Genomic DNA, 22124 nt, shown 5'->3' with positions numbered 1-22124 from the left:
CGGTAAATGAGACCTTAAGCAAAAGTGGTTAGCATCGGAGACGAGGGGAGCCTGCGGTACTAGAATTGAGGTCGTGTCACTTTACTCCCAACCACGGAGAGTATCGGTGTCTTCACAAGACACGAATATGTTGATTAGACTTCAGGTGTCAAGCATCACGAGTTAACTATGTACTTACTAATACCAAGGTCGGGGATGACGTTTGGTAACAGAGAAATGGGGATTTGAGAGCCGAATTGAAACCGGAGACTATTACGGGTTAGTGCCGCTTAACATCCGAATCAGGACAGTCGTCAGTCAAAGGGATTTTGGGCTTGGGCATAGAGGGGAAGTGAGGGGTTGCTGGAAAGGACTTGACTTGCTGGGGAGTCAAAAGAGTGGGATGACTGGCTGGGCAGGTAAGCTGCCACCCACGCATTCTCCCGACCTTCAATCCTCATAGCCTTGACCCCAAAGACAGAGAGACATGTTTGGTGGCAGAAATGCGTTTGTTATACTACCCCATTGGATGTTGGTAATAATACGGCCCGCCTGATAGTTATGGGCGGCATCATATCTAGGGATACCGATACTATACTCGAGTAAAGAAAAGAAAAATACTATATTGAATATTTCCCACCTCTGTCTTATTTGCGATTGCCGTAAATCCGATTCAAAGAATATAATAGGAATACCCATCAAAATCTATTAGCAATCCGAACTCATCTGCTGGTACTTACATACAACTTCCAGATCTTTACCCGGAATATTTACCTCCAGCACAAGTGAAAGGACGGTTCATACCCACAGAAACCCTGGAGTCCACGAACCACATCGTGAGACGACGATGTGGGTATATGGCAGGAATAACAATTTTCACTGCTTTTTTTTTCCTTTCTGTGCTTTTGACTTAATTCTACGCCCTTACCTCTTTCTGCCCTTGGTAGAGCAGAGCCGTCCTGCTGTTCGGAACTGTAGGAATCATGGTACAGACAGGGTACCACTGATACCCGTAGTATTTGACAAGACAATTTCGTTTTTACACGCGGAAAACTCAATTATTTTACTGTACCTTGAAGTAGACCTCCTGTGCAATTTTTTTTTATTAACCCTCTGTTGGCGGATTCCACAATTCTGACTAGTACTTACTTTTCTTGCCTGCCTTCTTCGGCTTTTCCACGTCCCTCCGGCCTGTAAGTGATTTATTCCATTATTATTTTTCGTTCTCTTACACACAGTCTCTACCCTTCCTCTCTCTCTCTCTTCTCTCTTCTCTCTTCTTTCTTGTTCCCCCCCCCCTTTACCCCCCTCTTCTCCTCCCCTCCTCTCTTCGCTGTTCCAACATTTTGGGATTCTGTCCCTCCCTGTGGTTTCCTCTATCGGTTACCCGTGACCGTGTTGCTATAGTGAGGTAGTGCTCGATTTTCTGCAGTGCGCCTTTTTTCCGTTCTCCGAGATCCTCCTTCCCACACAGACAAGAGGTATCCTTGTATTCAGCGGGACCACCATCTACCTTACTTTTCTTTTTTCCTACCCATTTCCGTCCTCATTGACAAGTTAATTTGATCGTTGATCACTTTCATCTTGCTCTGCCTATTTTTTGTTTTCTCCGCACGGGTCCTGCCTCGAACTTTTTTCCGTCGCAGCTCCTTACATTTTTTTTTCCCTCTTGCCCTTCCGTACCTGGCCAATCTTCAAAACCACGAACTTCAGTAGCGGTCGTCGCCACGTGCAAGTCGCGCCTCGTTTACGCTCTAACGCCCTCAAGGTACAAGGTTAACGAGTTCTCTTGCAAACATCAGCGTATATCGATCTTCTTTACGTGATCGTCGATACGACACCAAGCCAAGAGGCAGCGCAGTTGGATTCTCCGACGGCCCGAATCTCATAACCGCACACCGCGAGTGCTTTTTGTAGCCAGTCTTACAACAAGCACACCGAGCGAATCGATTAGAAACCTCCTTTGGACGCCATCCTATCGAAGCGATATCGTCCTACGATTTCGATTCGGCTCCTGTTGGCCCTTCATCCTTCGCCGTTTAGCGGATCTAGACACAAATTGTGCCGTGCGGAAGCATACTGGATGCGATTTGTGTGCTAGGTTTCAACACTAGTTAACGGATCTTTCGACCACATCTGTTATTACGCTACACTTCATATTGAGGGTCTGTCGACTGCGTCTTTGACCTTTTGGACAATCGTCAGTTCAGCTGTCCGCTACCGAATCGGTTCAATAATCAGTGACGGGAAGTTGCGTTTGGTGGGGTTGCTCAAGGGCGACAACTTTTCTCTTATTGCCATCGTTGTTGGTGTTATTCCAACCAAACTTCGGTTGACAGCTTATCGCGGAGGTATCTGTTCTCTGGCAGAACTGACTTCCTCGCTCTCCTCTTTTCTTCACTAGAACGGGCCTCATAGACCGCGTTTATTTCTCACGCATCGAAAATGGCCGCTTCATTTTCTTACGCTCAAGCAGCGAAGGGCATTGCCCCCGCGCAGTCCCCAACAAAAACATCACCGGAAGAGCAGACCCAAGCGGGTTCGAAGCCGGAGGAGCAGAGTGTGAACTCTAGCTCGCAGACGAATGCAGATGCCGTGCCTTCCCAGGCTGAAACAGCCCAGGAACCCGAAGTGACCCCCACTATCGAGAAGGAAGTCGAATCTACAACCACCAAGGCCAACGCTTCTGAAGCATCAAGTGATGGCAACTCTTCCACGTCATCTGTCCCCAAGGATGAGGACGGAACAGATACCCCCAACGGTACTTCGGAATCTACCTGGGATAACAAGTCCCAAGCCTCGGCTACCGAGAAGACGAATACTGGAGCAGACAGCACGAAGGAGAAAAGTGCTGAGAAGGAAAAGGCTGTATCTGTTAAGGAGTTGAAGGCTGCCCCGCTCCCTTCCGTGAACATCTGGCAGCAGCGGAAAGAGGCGCAGGAGGCCAAGGCCAAGGCTGTTGCCGCATTGAAGCCTGCATCCAAGACGGGCACCTCAAAGACTGCGTCCGCCGCTTCCTCCGTGTCTGGTGATCATCAAGCGGAGTCGAAACCGGCCTCCAAGAAGAAGGGATCCGACGTCCCTTCGGATGGCGCCAAGGATCGTAAGAAGGCTGATGGAAGTAAGGGACGTGAGGATGGCGCCAGTCTCCCTCCTGTTGGAGATGAGAGCCTCTGGCCTACACCCCAAGTTGCTCAGGGTGAGGAGAAGAAGAAGGCTCAGGAGAAGACCGAGAAGACTGAGAAGAGCCCTGTCATCCGCCCTCACGGCAAGGAGAAGTGGATGCCCGTTCCTTACGTTCCCACCGCTGTGTTCAACACCCCTCTTCCCTCTGCTCGTAGAGGTGGAAGGGCTGCTCGTGGTGGACGTGAAAACTCCCGCAACGGAGCGCATGGCGCTGGAGCCGGTGCTGATAAGGCTTCCGGCCAGGCTGCCCAGGGCTCTACGCCAAAGCAGGCTACCTCTACTGACAGGGGAAGAAATGAGCAGAACTCTGGTCGGGCCAACTCGCTTCCCGCCCAGGCAAGACGCTCTAACAGCGCCGACGCTGGACTGCCAGATGCGCGTAAACACCAGGCGGCGGACCGCAACCGCGGGCCCAAGGGAGAGAATGCAAATGGAGCACCAGCCGGAAAAAACGTCAACGGGGCAGACACTTTCCCCCGCCATCATGCCAAGCAGTTCGCTAAGGGCAATGATGCAGGCCACAAGGGTGGTGAGCATGGCTCTCGTAACCCTCAGCTTTCTGTGGATGCACAGGCTGGTCCTCGCCAGGACCGTCGGTTCGAGAATGGTCCCAAATCGGCAGATTTCGCTAGCTTCCACGCCGACCGTGAGCGCAAGGAGAAGGACTTCCCTCGTGAGTCTCGTCCCGAAAGAGGACGCGGCGGACATCGGGGCGGTCGTGGAGGCCATGCTGGCTTCAACGGTGCTCAGAACGCACACTTCCCCAACAACCACGTGTCGCACCACAACTTCATGCACCCCAAGTTCGGCTTTAACGATCGCCAGAGGTCGCAACAACATGGCCCTATCAATGGTTCTTCCGGAGGACACAGAATGAACATCAGGTCGCCCTCCCTGCCGAATTCCACTGCCATGTACGGTGTCTATCCCTACCCTGGTGATATCAACACAATGTACGGCTACCAGCCAATGCATGCTGGGCCGATGACCGCATATCCCTATGGCCAGTACTTCGACCCTTACTCCCAGATTGGCATGATTTCGATGCAGCTCGAGTACTACTTCTCCGTGGATAACTTGTGCAAGGATCTCTTCCTTCGCAAACACATGGACTCTCAGGGATACGTCGCTTTGGCTTTCATTGCTGGCTTCAAGCGCATCAAGAGCTTGACTGATGACTTCGAGCTTTTGCGCCATGTTGCTCGCCAGCTAAGGACTGTCGAGTATATTCAGGCTGAAGATGGCCTGGACCGTCTGCGGCCGAGAGAGAAGTGGGAGCAATGGGTTTTCCCGATGGACCAGCGTGACCCATCTGCGCAGAATGATGGTCCTTCTCCTAGCAGTTCTGCGAAGCCTGAAGACGTCTACGTTGATGGGGCTGTCAATGGACAGGTCCCCAACGGTACCACTGATTTCCACGGTGCCAAGACGTCGCTATCGTCTACTGCTCCTGAATTCTCGCCTGCCGGCTCTCAGAATGGCCAAATTGAAATCACAAATGTACGAATTCCCCGGTGAATGTCGACTCTGTCCCCTTCTTCGTTGCTACTTCTGATGAACGACGGTCGTGTTGTTCGTGCCTAACTTTGCACAACGCATCCGGCAGTCGGCATCCTTCAGTGCTTCTCTTCAAATCCGTACGGGGGCACCTGTTAACGTCTTTAAACAGCAGGCTGAATAAATTGGTGCATAAATTGAATTCTTCTTCGATTCCCGGGATTCCAGCAATTGTCTTTTCAGGTGCGAATTCATGGAGATGAAGTTTCTGGCGAACATCACTGACTGCTCGACAGTCTAACCATGTCATATGCGAGGCCTCAACCAATAGGCTGCTCATGTGTTAGATTGCAAAAGCTCAAGAGCTGTCAGTTCGGGTCGAGAAGACCATCCCACTAACCTGTCTCTTCTTTTTACTTTCGACGACTTCTACACGCTTCGATTACGAGCACTCGATAAGCGATTTTCGAAACGGCAACCCAAGACGGTGACCGTGGAATGGATGTTCTGTACCAAATCTGGTCACGTTTCTTGGTCCAAAATTTCAATGCACAAATGTACAATGAATTTAAGAGTCTAGCGTTTGATGATTTTCTTTACACGAAACGTCAGCGACGGCTTCTTCAGTCTTCACCTTTTGCGGCAACTTTCGACGCGCGACAGGGATTTGGGAAAGCTCACCGGTTTTCGTTGAACTAAGGGAAGGCGATCCTCTTGATACCCAAGCTATGTTTACGCTTTTTCGGACCCTGTTCGCTATGGTTAAAGCCCCTGTCCGAACCCGGGGTCGCCAAAGGACCGTACTTGGGATGCTAGCCTGAGAGCCGAGCTGGAAAAGTAATTATGTCGTTTGTTTTCGTTCTCTTCTACTCCTTTATTTCCGCTCACCCTGTCTCCTCTACCATCTATGTTATTATTGTTGCTTTTTGCTCATGACTTGCATTTATCTTCTTTCTTCGCCGACATGTGTCCATGAAGTGGAACATTCATGCACATGGAAGATCTCGGCATATCTTTGTTCCTTTGCATTTTCTTATTTCAGTCATGGGAGGTTTCGAAAATTTCTGGAGTCCGGGCATGTTTTACTGGGCAGTGTTTATCTGCTCTTGATGCTTGCTTCTAAGGTACGCCGGGCTGAAATTCTTTCCACGACCATAGAATGTTCATCCGGGTTTATTTGCTTTTTAATACCGTGGTATTGTTTACCCTTCCTGTGTCGATGTTTAGTACGAATGGAACCAGAAAACCCAAAAGGATAAACAGCTCATTTCTCTTCCTTATCATCAACCTCTTTACCCAAACTCTGTCGAACTGTTCTTCCTCGACTATGGGAAGAACTTCGACAAGCTACAATGAATGGCTTTGCTCGCATTGCTATGCGGACTTGATATAAGCGTCTCTGACTTAGTCTGGTTACCCTGGGCTTGAAGGGTGACGCCTTGCTAACCTTCCATCTCTCTTTGCTTTTTGCATACCGGTGATTTTATCTGACGAGAAGTTTTGCACATTACATTATGAGTAATTCTATTAGTTGGGTCGGGATGTGACGAGTAGTCCGGGGTTAAGAAAAACAGGACCAAATGCATTCTAACTTCGGAGTTTTGCTTCAACTTGTGGGTTTATGGGAAGCAGTTCTATTATATGTAGCCAACTAGCCATATTGAAATTTATCCGAGATCCGCATATGGTAATTTGAGCCAATCATCCCCCATACATTATGCAGTAGATAGCTATCTACGAAGTATGGAGTAGCGCTACTCCGTAGTTACAGGGTCCCGCATGCTGGAGTCGCTGTGTCAGCATTTAATGCCTGAGGCGAAAACCGGAGCGGCCAAGCCAGCTTCACCCGAGCGGCTTGAGCTACACTCCGGGCTTCTCCAGCGTCTCCGATCTGGCCAGTCCAATCCTTTTCTCCTCCCACCTCCCTCACAGATCTCTCTCTACCACAATGGATGTGGCCTCCCGACAGACAATGAGGCTGATTCGGCCTTCAAATAACCGATCCCTTCTCTCCAGCCCTCGCATTGCCGGCGCTGCTCTCCCGACTACATACCCTCTGAACCGCATCCGACGGAGAAACGCTTCCAGCACCCCTCGCAGACTCGCACCAGAGACCTCATTTCTGCCCCTAGGCTCTGGAACATCGTCCAGTGCACCACCTACCTACTTCTCGAACCGCACTTCCCTTCCTGTCAACACCGTTGTTCGCTTCGTCCCCCAACAGACAGCATGGATTGTCGAGCGGATGGGCAAGTTCCATCGGATTCTAGAACCCGGTCTCGCGATTCTGATTCCATTCCTGGACCGGATTGCCTACGTTAAGAGCTTGAAGGAGTCGGCGATTGAGATACCCAGTCAGAATGCCATCACGGCCGACAATGTAACCTTGGAATTGGATGGCGTGTTGTACACGAGGGTTTTTGACGCGTATAAAGCCAGGTGAGTGCGATACGGGACCGTGGTTGCAACGGATAACTCCTGCGAAAAGGCTCGTTTCTTTCGAATGTTGGATACTCAGACTGACCATGCGATTCTTCGGGCTTCAGTTACGGAGTGGAGGATGCCGAGTATGCCATTTCTCAACTTGCGCAGACGACCATGCGTTCGGAAATCGGCCAGCTTACCTTGGACCATGTCTTGAAGGAGCGCGCCACGTTAAATACCAACATCACACAGGCCATCAACGAGGCCGCGCGCGATTGGGGTGTTGTGTGTCTGCGGTACGAAATTAGGGATATTCACGCCCCCGAGGGTGTCGTTGCGGCTATGCACCGCCAGGTGACGGCGGAGCGGTCGAAGCGCGCGGAGATTCTCGAGTCCGAAGGTCAGCGACAGAGCGCAATCAACATTGCTGAGGGTCGGAAGCAGTCCGTGATCCTGGCTTCCGAGGCTATGCGGACCGAACAGATCAACCGTGCTGCGGGTGAGGCCGAGGCCATCCTGCTTAAGGCCCAGGCGACCGCCAGAGGCATTGACGCCGTTGCTCAGGCGATTGAGGCCGGTAAGGACAATGCTTACGGCGCTGTCAGCCTCAGCGTTGCTGAGAAGTACGTTGATGCCTTCTCCAACCTTGCCAAGGAGGGTACTGCCGTGGTTGTTCCCGGCAACGTTGGCGACATGGGTGGCATGATCGCCAATGCCATGGCTGTGTACGGCAAGATCAATGAGAGCCAGGCCAAGGCCATCGCAGCGAAGTCTTTGGGTGTGCAGGAGCCAGCCAAGACGGAGACCTCTTCCACCAGCACCAAGTCGGAGCAGACACCGGAGCACGACAACGTCGACGTGGAGAAGGAACACAAGAGTCCTGATGCCGTTCAGGATGTCCTAGAAGGATTTGACCAGGTTAGCCAACAGAGGAACCAATGAACAACGCGGCCTCCATGTTCTTCTAGCTTTTTCTTAGCCCTTGTTGTTCGACTACGATTGACCAATCTTCCCTTTGCGGTTGCCTCTCTAATCACCGATTTACGAACTTTCTGGATGAATCGCTCATTGTCCTACCCATATTGTATCTCTATTTTGCCCTATGTGCCCCGTCAGGTACTGATGCATGATGCTTCGGGAGTTCTACTCGTTCTACTCGAATGAGAGCTACGGCTACCGGGTGTTGAGCGCGTGCATCAACTTACAGCAGTTGGCGAAACGGGTGTCAGTCTTTGTCTGGATCATGTACAGTAGACAAAAGTGGATTCAAGGGACCTTCCTTTCTCGATTGTAGACAGTAGTAGACTCGAATCATTCTTTACGGTAATCTCCATGACACCCCCAATAACTTCTACATACTTTCTCATCTACTCCTTCTTCAACCCTTTAACTTTAGAGCCTGGGATCGGCGGCAGAAGCTCGGGCCACCGCCTCCCGCGCCGCCCATCCTGGGGATCGCGACTTTCATTCATTGAAACCAAGGCGCGCCCTCTCATCGCCCGTTTTCCTTTGCGCTGGAAACCCTTCCGATCCCTTTTCTCGCCTGCCTTTCCCACGAGTTCCTGTCCTGCCTCTCACTAATTTACTTGCGATCGAACGGGTCCCGTTATCCGATGAGCTAGGAAGGACAAAGCTAGCTTCTTTGCGATGGTACAAATAAGTTAATCCTCGCACCAGCACCAGCAACTACACTACTACTATCAGGCACATCACACACGCACCTACTTTTCCAGTGAACCAACCGATCTAAGGACGAGCACATATACACACAGAGAGAGAGAGAGATAGAAAGAGGAGGAATTACCTATAACGAAGGGCATCGACGGTGTCTCCGCCATGCATATTATCAAGCCCGTTTGGCTCACACATGGGGGTATGTTTTTCTTCCCTCCCTCCCTTTTGAATTTCTGCCGGACAATATATGAATGCCTTGTCGGGGACGTTGTATTATTTCTGCTATTGTCCTGGCATTGACGCAACCCTTTATCTTTCTCCTAAACAAGTATTTATTTGCTAACATCTTTCACTTTTTACTTGTGATATAGGCGAACGGAAAGATTTCGAGGTCTACAGTTGTGATGTATCCCCCGATGGGAGTCGCTTGGTAACAGCAGCTGGAGGTCAGTTCCGGAGCTTTGTTTTCCTTCACCTACTATTGCCTGCGGTTCAACGCCTTGGAATAGTTTCATTGACAAGAAGTGTATGTACGATACAGATGGATACGTTCGGATATGGTCCACAGAGGCTATCTGCAACACCGACGACCCGGAACATGCCAGTAAGCCGAAGCAGCTGGCGTCGATGAGCAACCACTCTGGAACGATACACACGGTGCGGTTTTCGCCCAATGGGAAATACCTCGCCTCGGGGGCGGACGATAAGATTGTGTGCATTTATACGTTGGATGCTAATCCGCCGTCCCATGCGTCGACGTTCGGTAGGTGATACTCGTGGCTCGTTAGTTGTGCGTTTGGGGTGATGGTGACTGATTGATGCTCTTGCGTGTTTAGGATCGAATGAGGCACCCCCTGTGGAGAACTGGCGCACGATTCGGAGATTGATCGGTCATGATAATGATGTTCAGGATTTGGGGTGGTCGTACGATTCTTCGATTTTGGTTTCGGTTGGGTTGGATTCCAAGGTTGTCGTGTGGTCTGGGACTACGTTTGAGAAGCTCAAGACCCTTTCTATTCACCAGAGTCACGTTAAGGGCATTACGTTTGATCCGGCGAATAAGTACTTTGCTACGGCCAGCGACGATCGCACTGTTCGGATCTTCCGCTTCACCTCTCCTGCCCCCAATTCCAGCGCTCATGACCAGATGAACAACTTCATCCTTGAGCAAACTATCTCCGCGCCGTTTTCGAACTCCCCTCTGACGGCCTACTTCCGCCGGTGTTCCTGGTCTCCAGACGGTATGCATATCGCAGCTGCCAATGCCGTGAATGGCCCCGTCAGCTCGGTTGCGATCATCAACCGGGGCTCGTGGGATGGCGACATCAATCTTATTGGGCATGAAGCACCGGTCGAAGTCTGCGCTTTCTCTCCGCGGCTGTACTCGCCCCAACCGATCACCAAACCGGCAGTGGATAGCCAAGGCCAGGCGGTGCACAACTCCGTTACGGTCATTGCTTGCGCGGGTGGTGACAAGTCACTCAGCATTTGGATCACCAGTAACCCGAGACCTATCGTGGTTGCCCAAGAACTGGCGGCGAAGTCCATCTCCGATCTGGCATGGAGCCCGGATGGCAAATGCCTCTATGCAACCGCCCTCGACGGTACGATTCTCGCAGTACGGTTCGAAGATGGAGATCTCGGATATGCGATGGAGATGGAGGAAAATGAGAGATCGCTTACCAAGTTTGGCACGAATCGGAAGGGTGCGGGCATCGCCGAGACCACGGACGGATTGCTTCTTGAGGAGAAGAGTAAAGCTGGAGAAATCAAGGGAGTCGAAGGCCGCATGGGTGCTTTGATGGGTGACGATCATGCTGCGGCAGAGAGCACGGTCAATGGAAAACCTGGCTCGGGGGCATCGAATGGTGTAACGCCAGCTCGAGCACCGTCTCCTACGCCGGATACACAAAAGTCTCAGCCGAACGGAACCGCAGGCACACCCGCAGCACAGGAGCCAGAGAAACCCGATCCATACCAGGCAAAGCTCGAAAGGCTGAAGCAGCGTCCAACATATACGAAGGATGGGAAAAAGCGAATCGCTCCCCTTCTGGTATCCGGTGCTGGGGCGGCCGAGTCTTCTCTTCCACAAGCTCGACTCATGGCGTCGGTCAGCAGCCAGGTCAAGGCCGACACACCGCAGTCGATCGTGGATCTCTCCAAGCCTTTTGATGGTTTACCCAAGGGTGGTCTAGCAACGCTGCTGTTCGGAAACAAGCGCAAACTCGCTCAGCTGGAGGGGGATGACGACGGGCATGTTGAAAAGCGCGTGGCGCTGGCCAGCCAAAACGGAGCCACCCCGATTCTGGCAAGCACGCCCGATGGTCTACTTCCTGCACAACCGCAGCCTGCTCCCACGGGTCAGCAGCAAACCCCGGAGTTCATTCGACCAGCTGTTATGAACCCTTGCATGACAATCAGTCAGCTTCGATTGGCGGTACCGAAGATCCGCAATCAGATAGTACGAGCCATCGATCCGACTGGGAAACCGACAGAGCCGCCCAGTGCCTCAGGGGAAACCAATAAATCGCGGATTGATGTGGTTTTCGAAGCACGCAATCCATCTCCGGCCAGCTTGACGGGACGTGCGGTCGATCGAGAACCGGTGCGGCTCACGCTTTTCCGTGGCGAGCAGCCCCTGTGGCAGGACTTTCTCCCGCGCACTGTTCTTCTAGTAACAGGTAACTTGAGTATGTGGGCTGCAGCCTGCGAAGACGGATCGGTATACATCTGGACGCCAGCTGGGCGTCGCCTGGTTAGCGCTTTGGTACTCGAGGCACAACCAGTGATTCTGGAGTGCAATGGCCCTTGGATTCTTTGCATCTCAGCTGTGGGCATGTGCTATGTCTGGAACGTGAAGCATCTTTCGTCTCCACATCCGCCTATCTCTCTGCAGCCCGTCCTTGATGCTGCCGTTCACACGTTGGGCGCACACCCCAGCGCCGCACCCGCTATTACAAACGCCCGGATCAACTCCGAAGGTCGCGTGGTGGTTGCCTTGTCCAATGGTGAGGGGTACTCCTATTCACCCTCCATGTACACCTGGCAGCGGATCTCGGAGTCTTGGTGGGCAGTTGGCAGTCAGTACTGGAACACCACGGAAGCGCCTGTGGGCAATCTCCAGTCGACAGACTCGCAGCAGGACAAAGATGCCAAGGCAGCGGTGTCGGCAGGAATCATTCCATTCCTGGAGCGCAACACCACGAATGAGACGCTGCTGCGTGGACGGGCCTATTTCCTTCAGCGACTGATCAAGGTACTACTGTCGCGGGAGGGATATGAGAGCTTTGAGTCCAGCGTCTCCATTGCTCACCTTGAGAATCGCCTTGCGGCCGCGTTGTCTTTGGGCGCCAAGGAAGAGTTCCGGCTGTATCTATCGATGTACGCTAAGCGGATCGGAGCCGAGGGGCTCAAGATGAAGGTCGAGGAGCTCCTGAAGGGATTGATCGGGGGGTTATTCGAAGAGGAGGATGCCGACGCGGTCCGCCGGTTACAGAACAACGAGCAGGACGACCGGAATTGGCGCGAAAGCTCCGAGAGCCTCTGTGGCTGGCCACGGGAGGTGTTGCTGAAAGAGGTGATCCTTGCTCTTGGTATGTTGCCTTTTTTATTATCCATTGTGTAAGCTTCTTATGACTAACGTGCTATAGGCAAACATCGCGACCTCCAACGGGTGACGGTGCCTTATGCGAAATTGCTAGGAGTTGTGGACAACGAGTCTGAGGCTGGTGATGCCATGGAAACCTAAGTCGCGAGATTCTGAGGGGGCTTATTCGATTGGTTGCTAGGCGTTATATTGGCGTTGACTGGGCACTGATTATTCTATACTAGTCTGGGATGACTGGGCTCATGGGCTGGGAATTCGGAGGGAATCATTTCATTTAGTTGCGCTGACTGCTACTTTGCAAACTGTGTATTGTTTCTGTATTATATTATGTTTCGTTGGTGATGCTTGTCTGTTTGATGAGTGTCTCCTGATGATGTCTTCTTCACCGTCATTGATATCATCCTCGTTTATAAAGTTGAAGATGAGGTGCGATGCGAATACCACTTATTTCTGCACTCTTCATGGCCATGATGTTATGCTGCACTATCGGAGCCAGATATATAATGAGGTCGAGTTCTCAGACCGAGTACTACCATCGCTCTCCACAGGGGCTTCCCGCTGTGAAAAATACCACTACCATTGAATCATGATACACAACTATCAGATGGCGGACGTAGTATTGTATGGCACATCAAAGTACACGGTATTCGCCTTAGGATTACTGGGGTAATCAAGTGTAGTATTTGCTGAAGATATACTTCCCAGCTGTTACTGCCTCTCATATCCTCAGGCACCAATACCAGGGTAGGGCTCTCACGTGGGCGGTGAAGGTGAAAAAACAGTGCACACACGAAATTAGCGAAGAACACGCGCCAGTCAAGGTCGTCATAGCCAAAGTACCCTCCCAAGTACTCTTTGGGTAGCACTTGAATACCAGGAAATCACTAGAGTTACAGCCCGTCATCCTAACTGCCACTCACTGGAACGCGTCCATTGTGACTCTTGTTCACTGTAGATATACTTTTTGAATCACTTATTTGCTTCCCCTCATCTTCTGTCCACGGCCAAAGTGGGCGCCGCCATCACGTCTTCCCTTCCGGGCACCCGTTTTCTTTTCCTTTCGTCTCTCCGCTTTCAACGCTCCGCAGCTGGTCCTGCTTCATCCTTTGCTGCTACTCTTACTACTACTACTACCTTCTTCTCTTCTCCTCCGTCCCCGCCCTTCCTCTTCCTCTCCCGCCGCTCCTACTCAAGCAAGAAGAAGAAAGCATCCAAAATGCCCCCCAAGAAGGCCGTCGTTCAAGAAAAGGTCCTGCTGGGCCGTCCAGGAAACAACCTGAAGAGTGGTATCGTATGTGAGCATTGACCCCACCATACACTATTGTTTTTTTTTCTGCCCCTCCCAGCCTCCCTCCCTCCCTTTTCGTTTTTTTCCCTTTTGTTTTTTTCACTTCCCTCTTGTCTTCCTCGCTTGTTTTTTCTCCCCTATAAATATCCTTCATCCCCCTTTCTTTTCTTCCCTTTTTCTTTCTCTCACTTCTGATCACACATCACATCACACACCATGTAATTGCTCAAGAAGAGTCATAATAATGTTTATCCTCTTCTCTCCAGGTTGGTCTCGCCAACGTCGGCAAGTCCACGCTCTTCCAGGCCATTACCAAGTCGTCCCTTGGTAACCCGGCCAACTTCCCCTATGCTACCATTGACCCGGAAGAGGCGCGTGTCATTGTCCCCGATGACCGCTTCGACTGGCTTTGCGAGCACTACAAGCCCAAGTCTCAGGTCCCCGCCAACTTGACCGTCTATGATATCGCCGGTCTGACCCGTGGTGCCTCCACCGGTGCTGGTCTCGGTAACGCTTTCTTGTCGCACATCCGTGCCGTCGATGCTATCTTCCAGGTCGTCCGTTGCTTCGATGATGCCGAGATCATCCACGTCGAGGGTGACGTCGACCCCATCCGTGATCTGACCATCATCAGCGAGGAGCTGCGTATCAAGGATATCGAGTTCGTCGAGAAGGCCCTCGAGAACCTTCAGAAGCAGACCAAGCGTGGTGGTCAGACTCTGGAGATGAAGAAGCTGCGTGAGGAAGAGGCCACCGTTGCCAAGGTGCTCGAGTGGCTTAAGGACGGCAAGGACGTCCGCAAGAACGAGTGGGCTCCTAAGGAGGTACGTTTTTATTTTTCCTTCTTTTCCTGCGCTGCACCTGCACCACTTTCTATGATGAATAAGAGTTTTACTCGAAATAACCCAGCTCGTCGAATGTCTCAAATTTTTTTCCAACGTAGAGGCATCATGAGATTACGTCCCGTCTGATTTACTTTGACCTATTATCATCTTGTTACTACCATGCACTTTGGTGGACCATGCTGATTTGTCTAGGTTGAAACCATCAACCCCCTGATGTTGCTCACTGCCAAGCCGGTTGTCTACCTGGTCAACCTGAGTGAGAAGGACTACATCCGCCAGAAGAACAAGTACCTGCCCAAGGTGTTCGAGTGGATCAAGACCAACTCTCCGGGTGACTCGCTGATCCCCATCTCCGTCTCATTCGAGGAGCGCCTGACCCGCTTCGAGAGCGAGGAGGCTGCTCTGGAGGAGTGCAAGAGCCTGAACACCAAGTCGGCCCTGCCCAAGGTGATCACTACCATGCGTCAGGTGCTGAACCTGGCCAGTTTCTTCACCACCGGTACGGACGAGGTGCGCCAGTGGACCATCCGTAAGGGTGTCAAGGCCCCGGGTGCTGCTGGTGTTATCCATACCGACTTTGAGAAGACCTTCATCCAGGCCATTGTGTACAACTACGCTACCCTGCGTGAGTACGGTGACGAAGGTGCTGTCAAGGCTGCTGGTAAGGTGATGACGAAGGGTAAGGATTACGTTGTGGAGGATGGTGATATTCTGTTGATCAAGGCCGGTGCTGCCCGTGGTTAGAAATTGAGTATATAGCCACTGAATAACTTGAATCACTTCACACTTTCATTTCATCCCATCGTAATGGCCAGTAATGTAGCAACTGTAATCCCTAAGCTACTGAATCCATACTCTACACTGCATCACTACATATACAGCTGAGCATGCTACACAGCTACCCCACCGAACCACGTGACATCCCCCGCAACAGATCTGCGTGAAGATTGCGATAGCCTCCGAGTATTCAACAACAGACACATACACACCACCAGCAAGATGTTTAAGAAGGAGTGAGTACACTAATCATAACTATTACCGCAGAATACCCATCAATCCAATCTACCCTCAAAACCACATACCTACTCTACCACCATCACAATCCTCCCACACCCAATCCCTCCCACCAACAAACAAGCAGACAAGCAATATAACTAACAGAGCATCACCATGATAACAGCATTCCCCCGAGCAACCGCTCAAAAGTCAAATCCTCCGTGCAGCGCGGCCTCCGCCAACGGTTTCTAGACACATACCCAGGCTTCGAACCCTACATTGAAGAAGTCCTACCTAAGAAGGCCCAACTGGATGCCGTGAAGCTGTATGTCCAACTCACCTCCCTACATACAATACACCCTTCCCAAGCCAATACCAAACCATATATACATATACTAATATATGTCCCCTCCGGGGGGGAATACAACAGACCCGAAAGATCCACCCTCTACGCATACAACAACACCCCTCTCTTCTACCAACCCCTCGACGGCCCTCCCATCCCACACCTGAAACTCCTACACGCTTACCCGGACGCTCTTCCCACGATCCAAATCGACCGCGGCGCTATCCGCTTCGTGCTTTCGGGCGCGGCGCTCATGGCGCCTGGGTTGACTAGTGCGGGCGGTAGATTGCCTGATACAGAGAATGGGGAGAAGGAGATTGCTGCGGGTGAGGTGGTGGCTGTGAAGGCGGAGGGGAAGGAATATGTTTGTTTGGTCGGGGTGTTGAAGGTTGGTACGGAGGAGATTAAGAAGGTTGGGAAGGGAGTGGTGCTGGATGAGGGGCATTATTTGGGGGATGGGTTGTGGAGGTATCATCTTGATTAGAATTGTTTTTTTTTGGGGGGTAAGGGGGTGTTGGGGTGAGATGGAATGATACCAGTTTGTGATTGTGCTTGTGTGTTGGAGCTGGTTATGGCTATGGTATCGATACGACTGTTTACTATCTATCTATCTATCTATGTCCTCTGTATGTGGAATGAAAAAACCAAAAGTATGTCTATGTCTGGTATTGTTCTTGTCTTGTATTGGCTTGTGTGTGTGTTGATGGTATTATGTACAGTTGGTTAGATGTAGAATGTTTAGCTATGACGCTCATCTGGTCGTGGTGACAACGATGTCGGTGATAGTGATGACCACGACGGCGTGCGGATCGCCAGTCCTAATCCCTTCACGCTCGTTCCTGACCCGTTCAGTCCCGTCCCCGGTAGACTACCATCTCGTAGCCCCGCGCGTGTCACGGCCCGTTGCAACATATCGCCTGATCCATCAAGCGCTATCAGAAACCGTGCCAGCTCCGCACACAGCTCCCAGTCGTTCTTGCGCGATGCAAGGTACATCAGGCGGACGACATAGTCTTCAATAGGCGAGTCGTGATCATCATCTTCGTCTTCAAAAGCTTGCAGCACCAGGAGATAGCCTACTGCTGTTTTGAGTGAGTTGAGCTTCAGTGCTTGCTCGAAGAGGTCCTTCGGCGGAGGAAGGTATGTGAACAGGGTGCGCCAGGACCGGAGTTCTGTCTTGCGTGTGCACTGGACCACGATGTCTAGGTATACGGTGGCGGGTAGGGATGCCTGAAGGAACGATATGACCGTTGGGAGGAGAGGACTGTGTTTCTGTGATGGGTCGTCGGTCTTGCTGTCCTTGCTGGCGTTGTCGACCTCGTCGTCGAGGACGTGGTGCAGCAGGACCTCTAGTGCGTGCGGGAAGTAGGAGAGGTGAGAGAAATGTTGACATAACGACAGTGCTGCTGGCATGTCGCCGTGCGTCAAGCTATGCTGGAGGAAGTATGGCAGGAATAGGTGTGTCTGTACAGTCAGCAGCAGCTATGAATCCCAGGGGACAACCTTACTCGGATGGCGAATTTCAGCACGGAGAACGTGACATCGCGGCGCTGGGTCATCTCTGCCTCCACTCCCAGCACGATGCCCTTATTCAGTAGAACTGACAGAGGGTAAAAGTCCAGAGGCACCTCGAGCGGCTTGGCGACATCTTCCCGGCGCAGCACATCCTGCACATCGCTCCAAGAAAGAAGCTCTTTCCCGCAGAATGTCCACAACGAGTCCCGTAGCGACAGGTTGCTGTGGTACATGTTGAGCGCCATCTCCGCTGCCGGACTAGCCGGCAGTGACTCGTCCACAGACGGCGCAAAGTTAAACGACAACTGGTCCCTCATCAGAATATAGTACTCGACTTCGTGCGATACCACGCGCATGTCGTACTTCAACTCTCCGGTCTCCGACGTCGATGGTTGCAGCAAAACCAAGTTGCCGTCGACCAACAAGAGCACTGATGCGACCTTGACATCCTGGGATGGATCGCCATTGCCTACTGCAGTCAGCATACGCTATTCCAGAAGAAGCAGCACACTTACGCATCTGATCCTCAGGCAAGATCCAGCTGATTGCTCGCACGCGGGTCGGGGCCCGCACGATTCCATGAAAAGCAATCTGACCAACCGGGACCAGTGTTATTCGGGAGTGTGCAGAGTTGATGATATAGTGGTAGAGAATATTATCGTAAGTATAGACAAGAAGAGAGTCTTCGCCCGATGGACCAATAAAGACGACAGGCGAAGGAAGGTATTCTATATGCAGGATCGTGTGGTTGTTTAGTGGACTCTCTCGGGAGTATAGACGGAGCTGTGACAACAATTAGTACTTGTAGCACGCCGAGATCCTATGGTACCCACCTCATAAGATCCATCGTTGTCGATAGCAGCAATTAAGATGTGTCCATACCAGCACATGCCGCCTCTGACTGCAAACGAGTTCTCGATCTTGGAGTCCTCAAACACTCGCCAGCGGCCGCTGTTCACACTGTAGTGTGCAAGTCCACGCCGGCCAGCAATGGCTACATACCTCCCGTCCTGCGAGACGACGCTGGAGCGGATGGGCCACTGGGAATGCAGGTAGGATGGAGGGTATTGCGCATGGTGCCAGAGTGAATCCTTGCCCGAAATAGTCATGAGATCGGGTAGATCATGGCCGCGGTAGAGAATGATCTCCGTCCCGGTCTGCAAGAGACCCCGAGCCAAGTTTGCAGAAGAATAGCAGCCCGTCAAGGCGCTCCGAGCTGTCTCCAGTATCCACAATCGACGATCATTCTGACCCGTAAGGATAATTTCAGCCCCCCCGCCTATCCAGCAACCGTGAGAAACCCCAGTCACCCAGTCTTCGTCGTTCGACTCGGCGAGAGTCCGATCTGCCGTGAAGCTGGTCCCACCAGGCTTTCCAAAAACACTCCATGTCGTCCAGCCACGCTCATAGCCAGCAAAGAGACAATAACCATCTGGAGAATAGGACATGAATGACAGATTTCCAGTAGTAGTAGGAGAAGCTGGCAGCTGCAGCCGATGCGAGAGAGGAACATTGCCCATGTAGTCTTTAGCCGTGTAGACCAAAATATCACCGTTGGCGCAGTTGACAGTGAGAAGCGAAAAACGGGCGTTTACCGCAACTTTTATGGCTTTCCCGCCTTCATCCTCGGGATTGTGGAAGCAATGTCCTTGAAACAGCTTTTTGGGAGTCTCCGAGTCCGTTGTGCCTTCCGGAGTGCGCTGGACGGCGTACGCCTGCCCCTCGTTGGTAATCCATACTAGTAGATTGATGGCCCGATCATACACCATATCGGTAATAGATGTACGCTTGGATACACCCAGAATACGGCTCAGAAGCTCAGACTGGGTCTGGGAGCCGTCTGCATCAGGCATCCATCGAATGCATTGAATAGCGGCCGGCTTCACCGTGGCGACGACGAGCTCATTGTCCAACGCAAGGGCTTTCGCAATACCCGACTCTATCTTAATTGCCATTCTGAAGCGAACGCTAACATCTCGAATCCCAGTGGCCTCTTCCTCTGCGGTTAAGCGCGCAAGCTGCTGACGGCGAGTCGAACTAGTCTGATCGAAGTGATGCTGATACACACGGGTGGTAGGGCCAACAGCAACCGTATACGTCAGAAGGTATCCGTTCAGCGTCTGAGCAACAAGAATGGTAGAATCCGGGTGCATCAAGAGAGCTACATTAGGTCCATAGTTCTCTAGGGAAGAGGCGGACCGAGCAACCGCGGCAACAACAGCGGTGGGCTAACTGCTTGTCAACATGCGCATCATTGCAAGTTTCCAAAGCAAAGACCTACTCTAGTTTGCCAGATAGCAATTGACGAGTCAGTTATCGTCGCGAACATGAACCCACTCCTGGAAGCACAAAGACCGGTAATGGGCTCATTCGCCCAGGCCGAATCCGTCGTCCCCGTCGGTTTGTCGGCTTCATTTTCTCTCAACGACAAGCCCTGCTCCGCAGAGCTCTCATGTTCTATTGAATCATCATCGTCGGAAATCGTAACCGGGATTGCAGGACCATTGATCGCATAGACCCGGGGAACTCCATTGGGCCAGTACATGGCTCGACACAGGCGCGAGAATCACGGAGTATATCAACAAGTTCACATCGAGTCATCTTCGTCAGACGCGGAAAACTTAGACTGTCGGAGTCGGGACAGATGCGATCCCGCGAGTACCGACCATATCCACCCAAGAGTCTCTCTGACAGCGATGGATGAAGATGACGGTTGGGAACGTGGGTATGGATTGGATCCAGCTCGGGAGCACGGGGTATCACGTGCAGGGGAGCTCCGGTGACAAACACGCCAAACAGCCTGCAAGCCCCCGCATCCAATTTCCCCCCGCGACGCCTTTGCTTTGCTGGTGATAAGACATTTCCCTTGCCTGTGATACCCCCCTTACACCTCACACAATGGTAAGACCGCTTTTTTGCGCAGCAGAGTATCTTGTCGCTACGGCTAAAAACTAACCTTCCCTTTATCTAGGCTCCTACAGAGTCCAAGAAGCGCCTCGCGCTCGCCATCATTGACTTCCTCGGTGCCAGCTTGAAGGATGGCACCCTTACCGCCGACGACGCCGAATCCATCGAGATCGCCCAGTCTTGCATCGCCGATACCTTCAAGGTTGATCCCTCCAACGAGGCTGCTGTGAAGGATGCCGTGGGTGGACAATCCCTGGCCAGCATCTACAGTGTCTACGAGAAGCTCCGCAACAAGCCCGCCGGCGACTCTGCCAAGGCTGGTGAAAGCCAGAAGCCTGCGGCTGGCGCTCCCACTCCCGAGTCCGATAAGCTGAAGTCCGAGGGTAACGGTGCCATGGCCCGCAAGGACTACAAGACCGCTATCGATCTCTACACCCAGGCTCTGGCTATTGCTCCCTCGAACCCCATCTACCTCTCCAACCGGGCTGCTGCCTATTCCGCGGCCGGAGAGCACGAGAAGGCGGCCGAGGATGCGGAGCTCGCCACGGCTGTTGACCCCAAGTACTCCAAGGCTTGGAGCCGTCTGGGACTGGCACGTTTCGATTTGGCTGATTACCACGGTGCCAAGGAGGCCTACGAGAAGGGTATCGAGGCCGAGGGCAACGGTGGCAGCGAGGCCATGAAGAGAGGTCTGGAGACTACCAAGCGCAAGATCGAGGAGGCCAAGCGTAGCACCGAGCCTCCTGCTGATGCTGTTGATGATGCTGCCGGTGCTTCCCGTGGTGGCGGCGGTATGCCTGATCTGTCTTCCCTCGCTAGCATGCTGGGTGGTGGCGGTGGTGGCGGCGGCGGTATGCCCGACCTCAGTTCTATAATGAGCAACCCTATGTTCGCCAGCATGGCCCAGAACCTGATGAGCAACCCTGATATGCTTAACAACCTTATGAGCAACCCCCAGCTGAGACAGATGGCTGAGAACTATGGCCGTGGCGGTGGTATGCCCGACATGTCTGCTTTGATGAGCGATCCCAACATTGCTGATATGTAAGTGGCATAATATACCTTGTCCATTGCGTTGCAACTGACATGTATCCTCTAGGGCTCGCAACATGATGGGCGGTGGTGCCGGACGTGGAAACCAGTAAGCGGGATATCCTGAATGTTTTAGTGTTTCGGAGCTTTATTTGTTCATTTCATCCAAAAACCATTGTCGCGCTCTTGACTTCGTATACGTGCAATGTATGATCATCTTATTATGGAAGCGAATAGACACGCCGCTATACTTGTCTGACAAAATCTGTCTTGTTATGAGGAAAATATTTCTTCGTTTCACGGTTGTATTTACAAAATCTCATAATGATCCACTTCACATCGCCAGAGATTCAGGCCACATAACACCAGCATACTCGCTTATCAAAAACCACCGGAGAGGCCTAGTGGCCACTCAACATAAAGGGAACAAGACAACAGACACTGAGCCAATGCAAAGATTTCATCAGAAGAGTGGAGGGTGAGGTTGCAATCGAGTAAACACGACTCCCGAAACGCCCAAATCAAAAGCACAAGGCCCACTGCACAGATGCATATAAGTTATACTCTTTTAGCGGACGCCCCGGTCAAGCTGGATCAGGATCCAGAAAAGAGGATAAGGGAGGATTTCTCAAAAGTGGAGAGGATGGTGAGAGGGCGTCCAGCGAGATTAATCAAGTTACTATCACAGACGGTTCCATGAAGCGCCAGTTCCGCCTGGTCTCTATTTAAACAAGAATCAATATTGTACAGTCGGATGATATCAAAACAATCGAGAAGAGAATAGAGGCATGTCATAGACCAAGAATCAAGCAGGTGTTGTGATCGTTG

The 22124-nt window shown here is 51.9% G+C and overlaps 7 protein-coding genes across 7 annotated transcripts; 4 read left to right on the top strand and 3 right to left on the bottom strand.

The window, feature by feature from the left end:
• Positions 1 to 205: 205 nt before the first annotated feature.
• On the bottom strand, positions 206 to 424 carry ASPBRDRAFT_41764 (uncharacterized protein). Its single transcript, XM_067624650.1, has one exon. It carries the CDS (start codon positions 416 to 418, stop codon positions 260 to 262), a length of 159 nt encoding a protein of 52 aa, XP_067481233.1. The 5' UTR covers positions 419 to 424; the 3' UTR covers positions 206 to 259.
• A 2000-nt stretch (positions 425 to 2424) lies between these two features.
• Positions 2425 to 4683, top strand: ASPBRDRAFT_54037 (La domain family; the record flags this gene model as incomplete). The annotated part of the gene is made up of 1 exon (XM_067627159.1): positions 2425 to 4683. The coding sequence occupies one exon, from the start codon at positions 2425 to 2427 to the stop codon at positions 4681 to 4683; it is 2259 nt and encodes a 752-aa protein (XP_067481232.1).
• Positions 4684 to 6542: 1859 nt separating this feature from the next.
• ASPBRDRAFT_41762 (SPFH domain-containing protein) lies at positions 6543 to 8419 on the top strand. The gene is made up of 2 exons (XM_067624649.1): positions 6543 to 7101; positions 7209 to 8419. The coding sequence occupies exons 1-2, from the start codon at positions 6611 to 6613 to the stop codon at positions 8026 to 8028; spliced, it is 1311 nt and encodes a 436-aa protein (XP_067481231.1). The 5' UTR covers positions 6543 to 6610; the 3' UTR covers positions 8029 to 8419.
• A 503-nt stretch (positions 8420 to 8922) lies between these two features.
• Positions 8923 to 12508, top strand: hir1 (putative histone transcription regulator Hir1; the record flags this gene model as incomplete). Its single annotated transcript, XM_067622621.1, has 5 exons — positions 8923 to 8959; positions 9132 to 9206; positions 9302 to 9523; positions 9597 to 12353; positions 12411 to 12508. The coding sequence occupies 5 exons, from the start codon at positions 8923 to 8925 to the stop codon at positions 12506 to 12508; spliced, it is 3189 nt and encodes a 1062-aa protein (XP_067481230.1).
• Positions 12509 to 13583: 1075 nt separating this feature from the next.
• On the top strand, positions 13584 to 16326 carry ASPBRDRAFT_122179 (uncharacterized protein; the record flags this gene model as incomplete). The annotated part of the gene is made up of 5 exons (XM_067617492.1): positions 13584 to 13658; positions 13922 to 14479; positions 14693 to 15239; positions 15662 to 15821; positions 15927 to 16326. 5 exons carry the CDS (start codon positions 13584 to 13586, stop codon positions 16324 to 16326), a joined length of 1740 nt encoding a protein of 579 aa, XP_067481229.1.
• Positions 16327 to 16496: 170 nt separating this feature from the next.
• ASPBRDRAFT_41759 (RIC1 family protein) lies at positions 16497 to 20069 on the bottom strand. Its single transcript, XM_067624648.1, has 5 exons — positions 19639 to 20069; positions 18191 to 19585; positions 17873 to 18140; positions 17351 to 17826; positions 16497 to 17306 (listed from the first exon to the last, which is right to left on the bottom strand). The coding sequence occupies exons 1-5, from the start codon at positions 19900 to 19902 to the stop codon at positions 16581 to 16583; spliced, it is 3129 nt and encodes a 1042-aa protein (XP_067481228.1). The 5' UTR covers positions 19903 to 20069; the 3' UTR covers positions 16497 to 16580.
• A 32-nt stretch (positions 20070 to 20101) lies between these two features.
• ASPBRDRAFT_525155 (uncharacterized protein) lies at positions 20102 to 21773 on the bottom strand. Its single transcript, XM_067626910.1, has one exon. The coding sequence runs from the start codon at positions 21373 to 21375 to the stop codon at positions 20302 to 20304; it is 1074 nt and encodes a 357-aa protein (XP_067481227.1). The 5' UTR covers positions 21376 to 21773; the 3' UTR covers positions 20102 to 20301.
• Positions 21774 to 22124: the final 351 nt, after the last annotated feature.

The sequence above is a fragment of the Aspergillus brasiliensis genome (genome assembly GCF_001889945.1).
Source record: "Aspergillus brasiliensis CBS 101740 unplaced genomic scaffold ASPBRscaffold_4, whole genome shotgun sequence".
NCBI classification, from domain to species: domain Eukaryota; kingdom Fungi; phylum Ascomycota; class Eurotiomycetes; order Eurotiales; family Aspergillaceae; genus Aspergillus; species Aspergillus brasiliensis.
Note: the sequence above shows the minus strand (reverse complement) of the source record. Positions and strands in the feature narration are given on the sequence as shown.

Excerpts from the sequence above, each read along its gene's own strand:
- ASPBRDRAFT_41764 (XM_067624650.1), bottom strand. The coding sequence starts at position 418 with ATGCGTGGGTGGCAGCTTACCTGCCCAGCCAGTCATCCCACTCTTTTG.
- ASPBRDRAFT_41762 (XM_067624649.1), top strand. The coding sequence starts at position 6,611 with ATGGATGTGGCCTCCCGACAGACAATGAGGCTGATTCGGCCTTCAAAT. Across the intron at positions 7,102-7,208 it reads TTTGACGCGTATAAAGCCAG|TTACGGAGTGGAGGATGCCG; the intron begins GTGAGTGCGATA and ends TTCGGGCTTCAG.
- ASPBRDRAFT_41759 (XM_067624648.1), bottom strand. The coding sequence starts at position 19,902 with ATGTACTGGCCCAATGGAGTTCCCCGGGTCTATGCGATCAATGGTCCT. Across the intron at positions 19,586-19,638 it reads TTGCTATCTGGCAAACTAGA|CCCACCGCTGTTGTTGCCGC; the intron begins GTAGGTCTTTGC and ends ACAAGCAGTTAG. Across the intron at positions 18,141-18,190 it reads ACAACGATGGATCTTATGAG|CTCCGTCTATACTCCCGAGA; the intron begins GTGGGTACCATA and ends TTGTTGTCACAG.
- ASPBRDRAFT_525155 (XM_067626910.1), bottom strand. The coding sequence starts at position 21,375 with ATGTTGCGAGCCCTAGAGGATACATGTCAGTTGCAACGCAATGGACAA.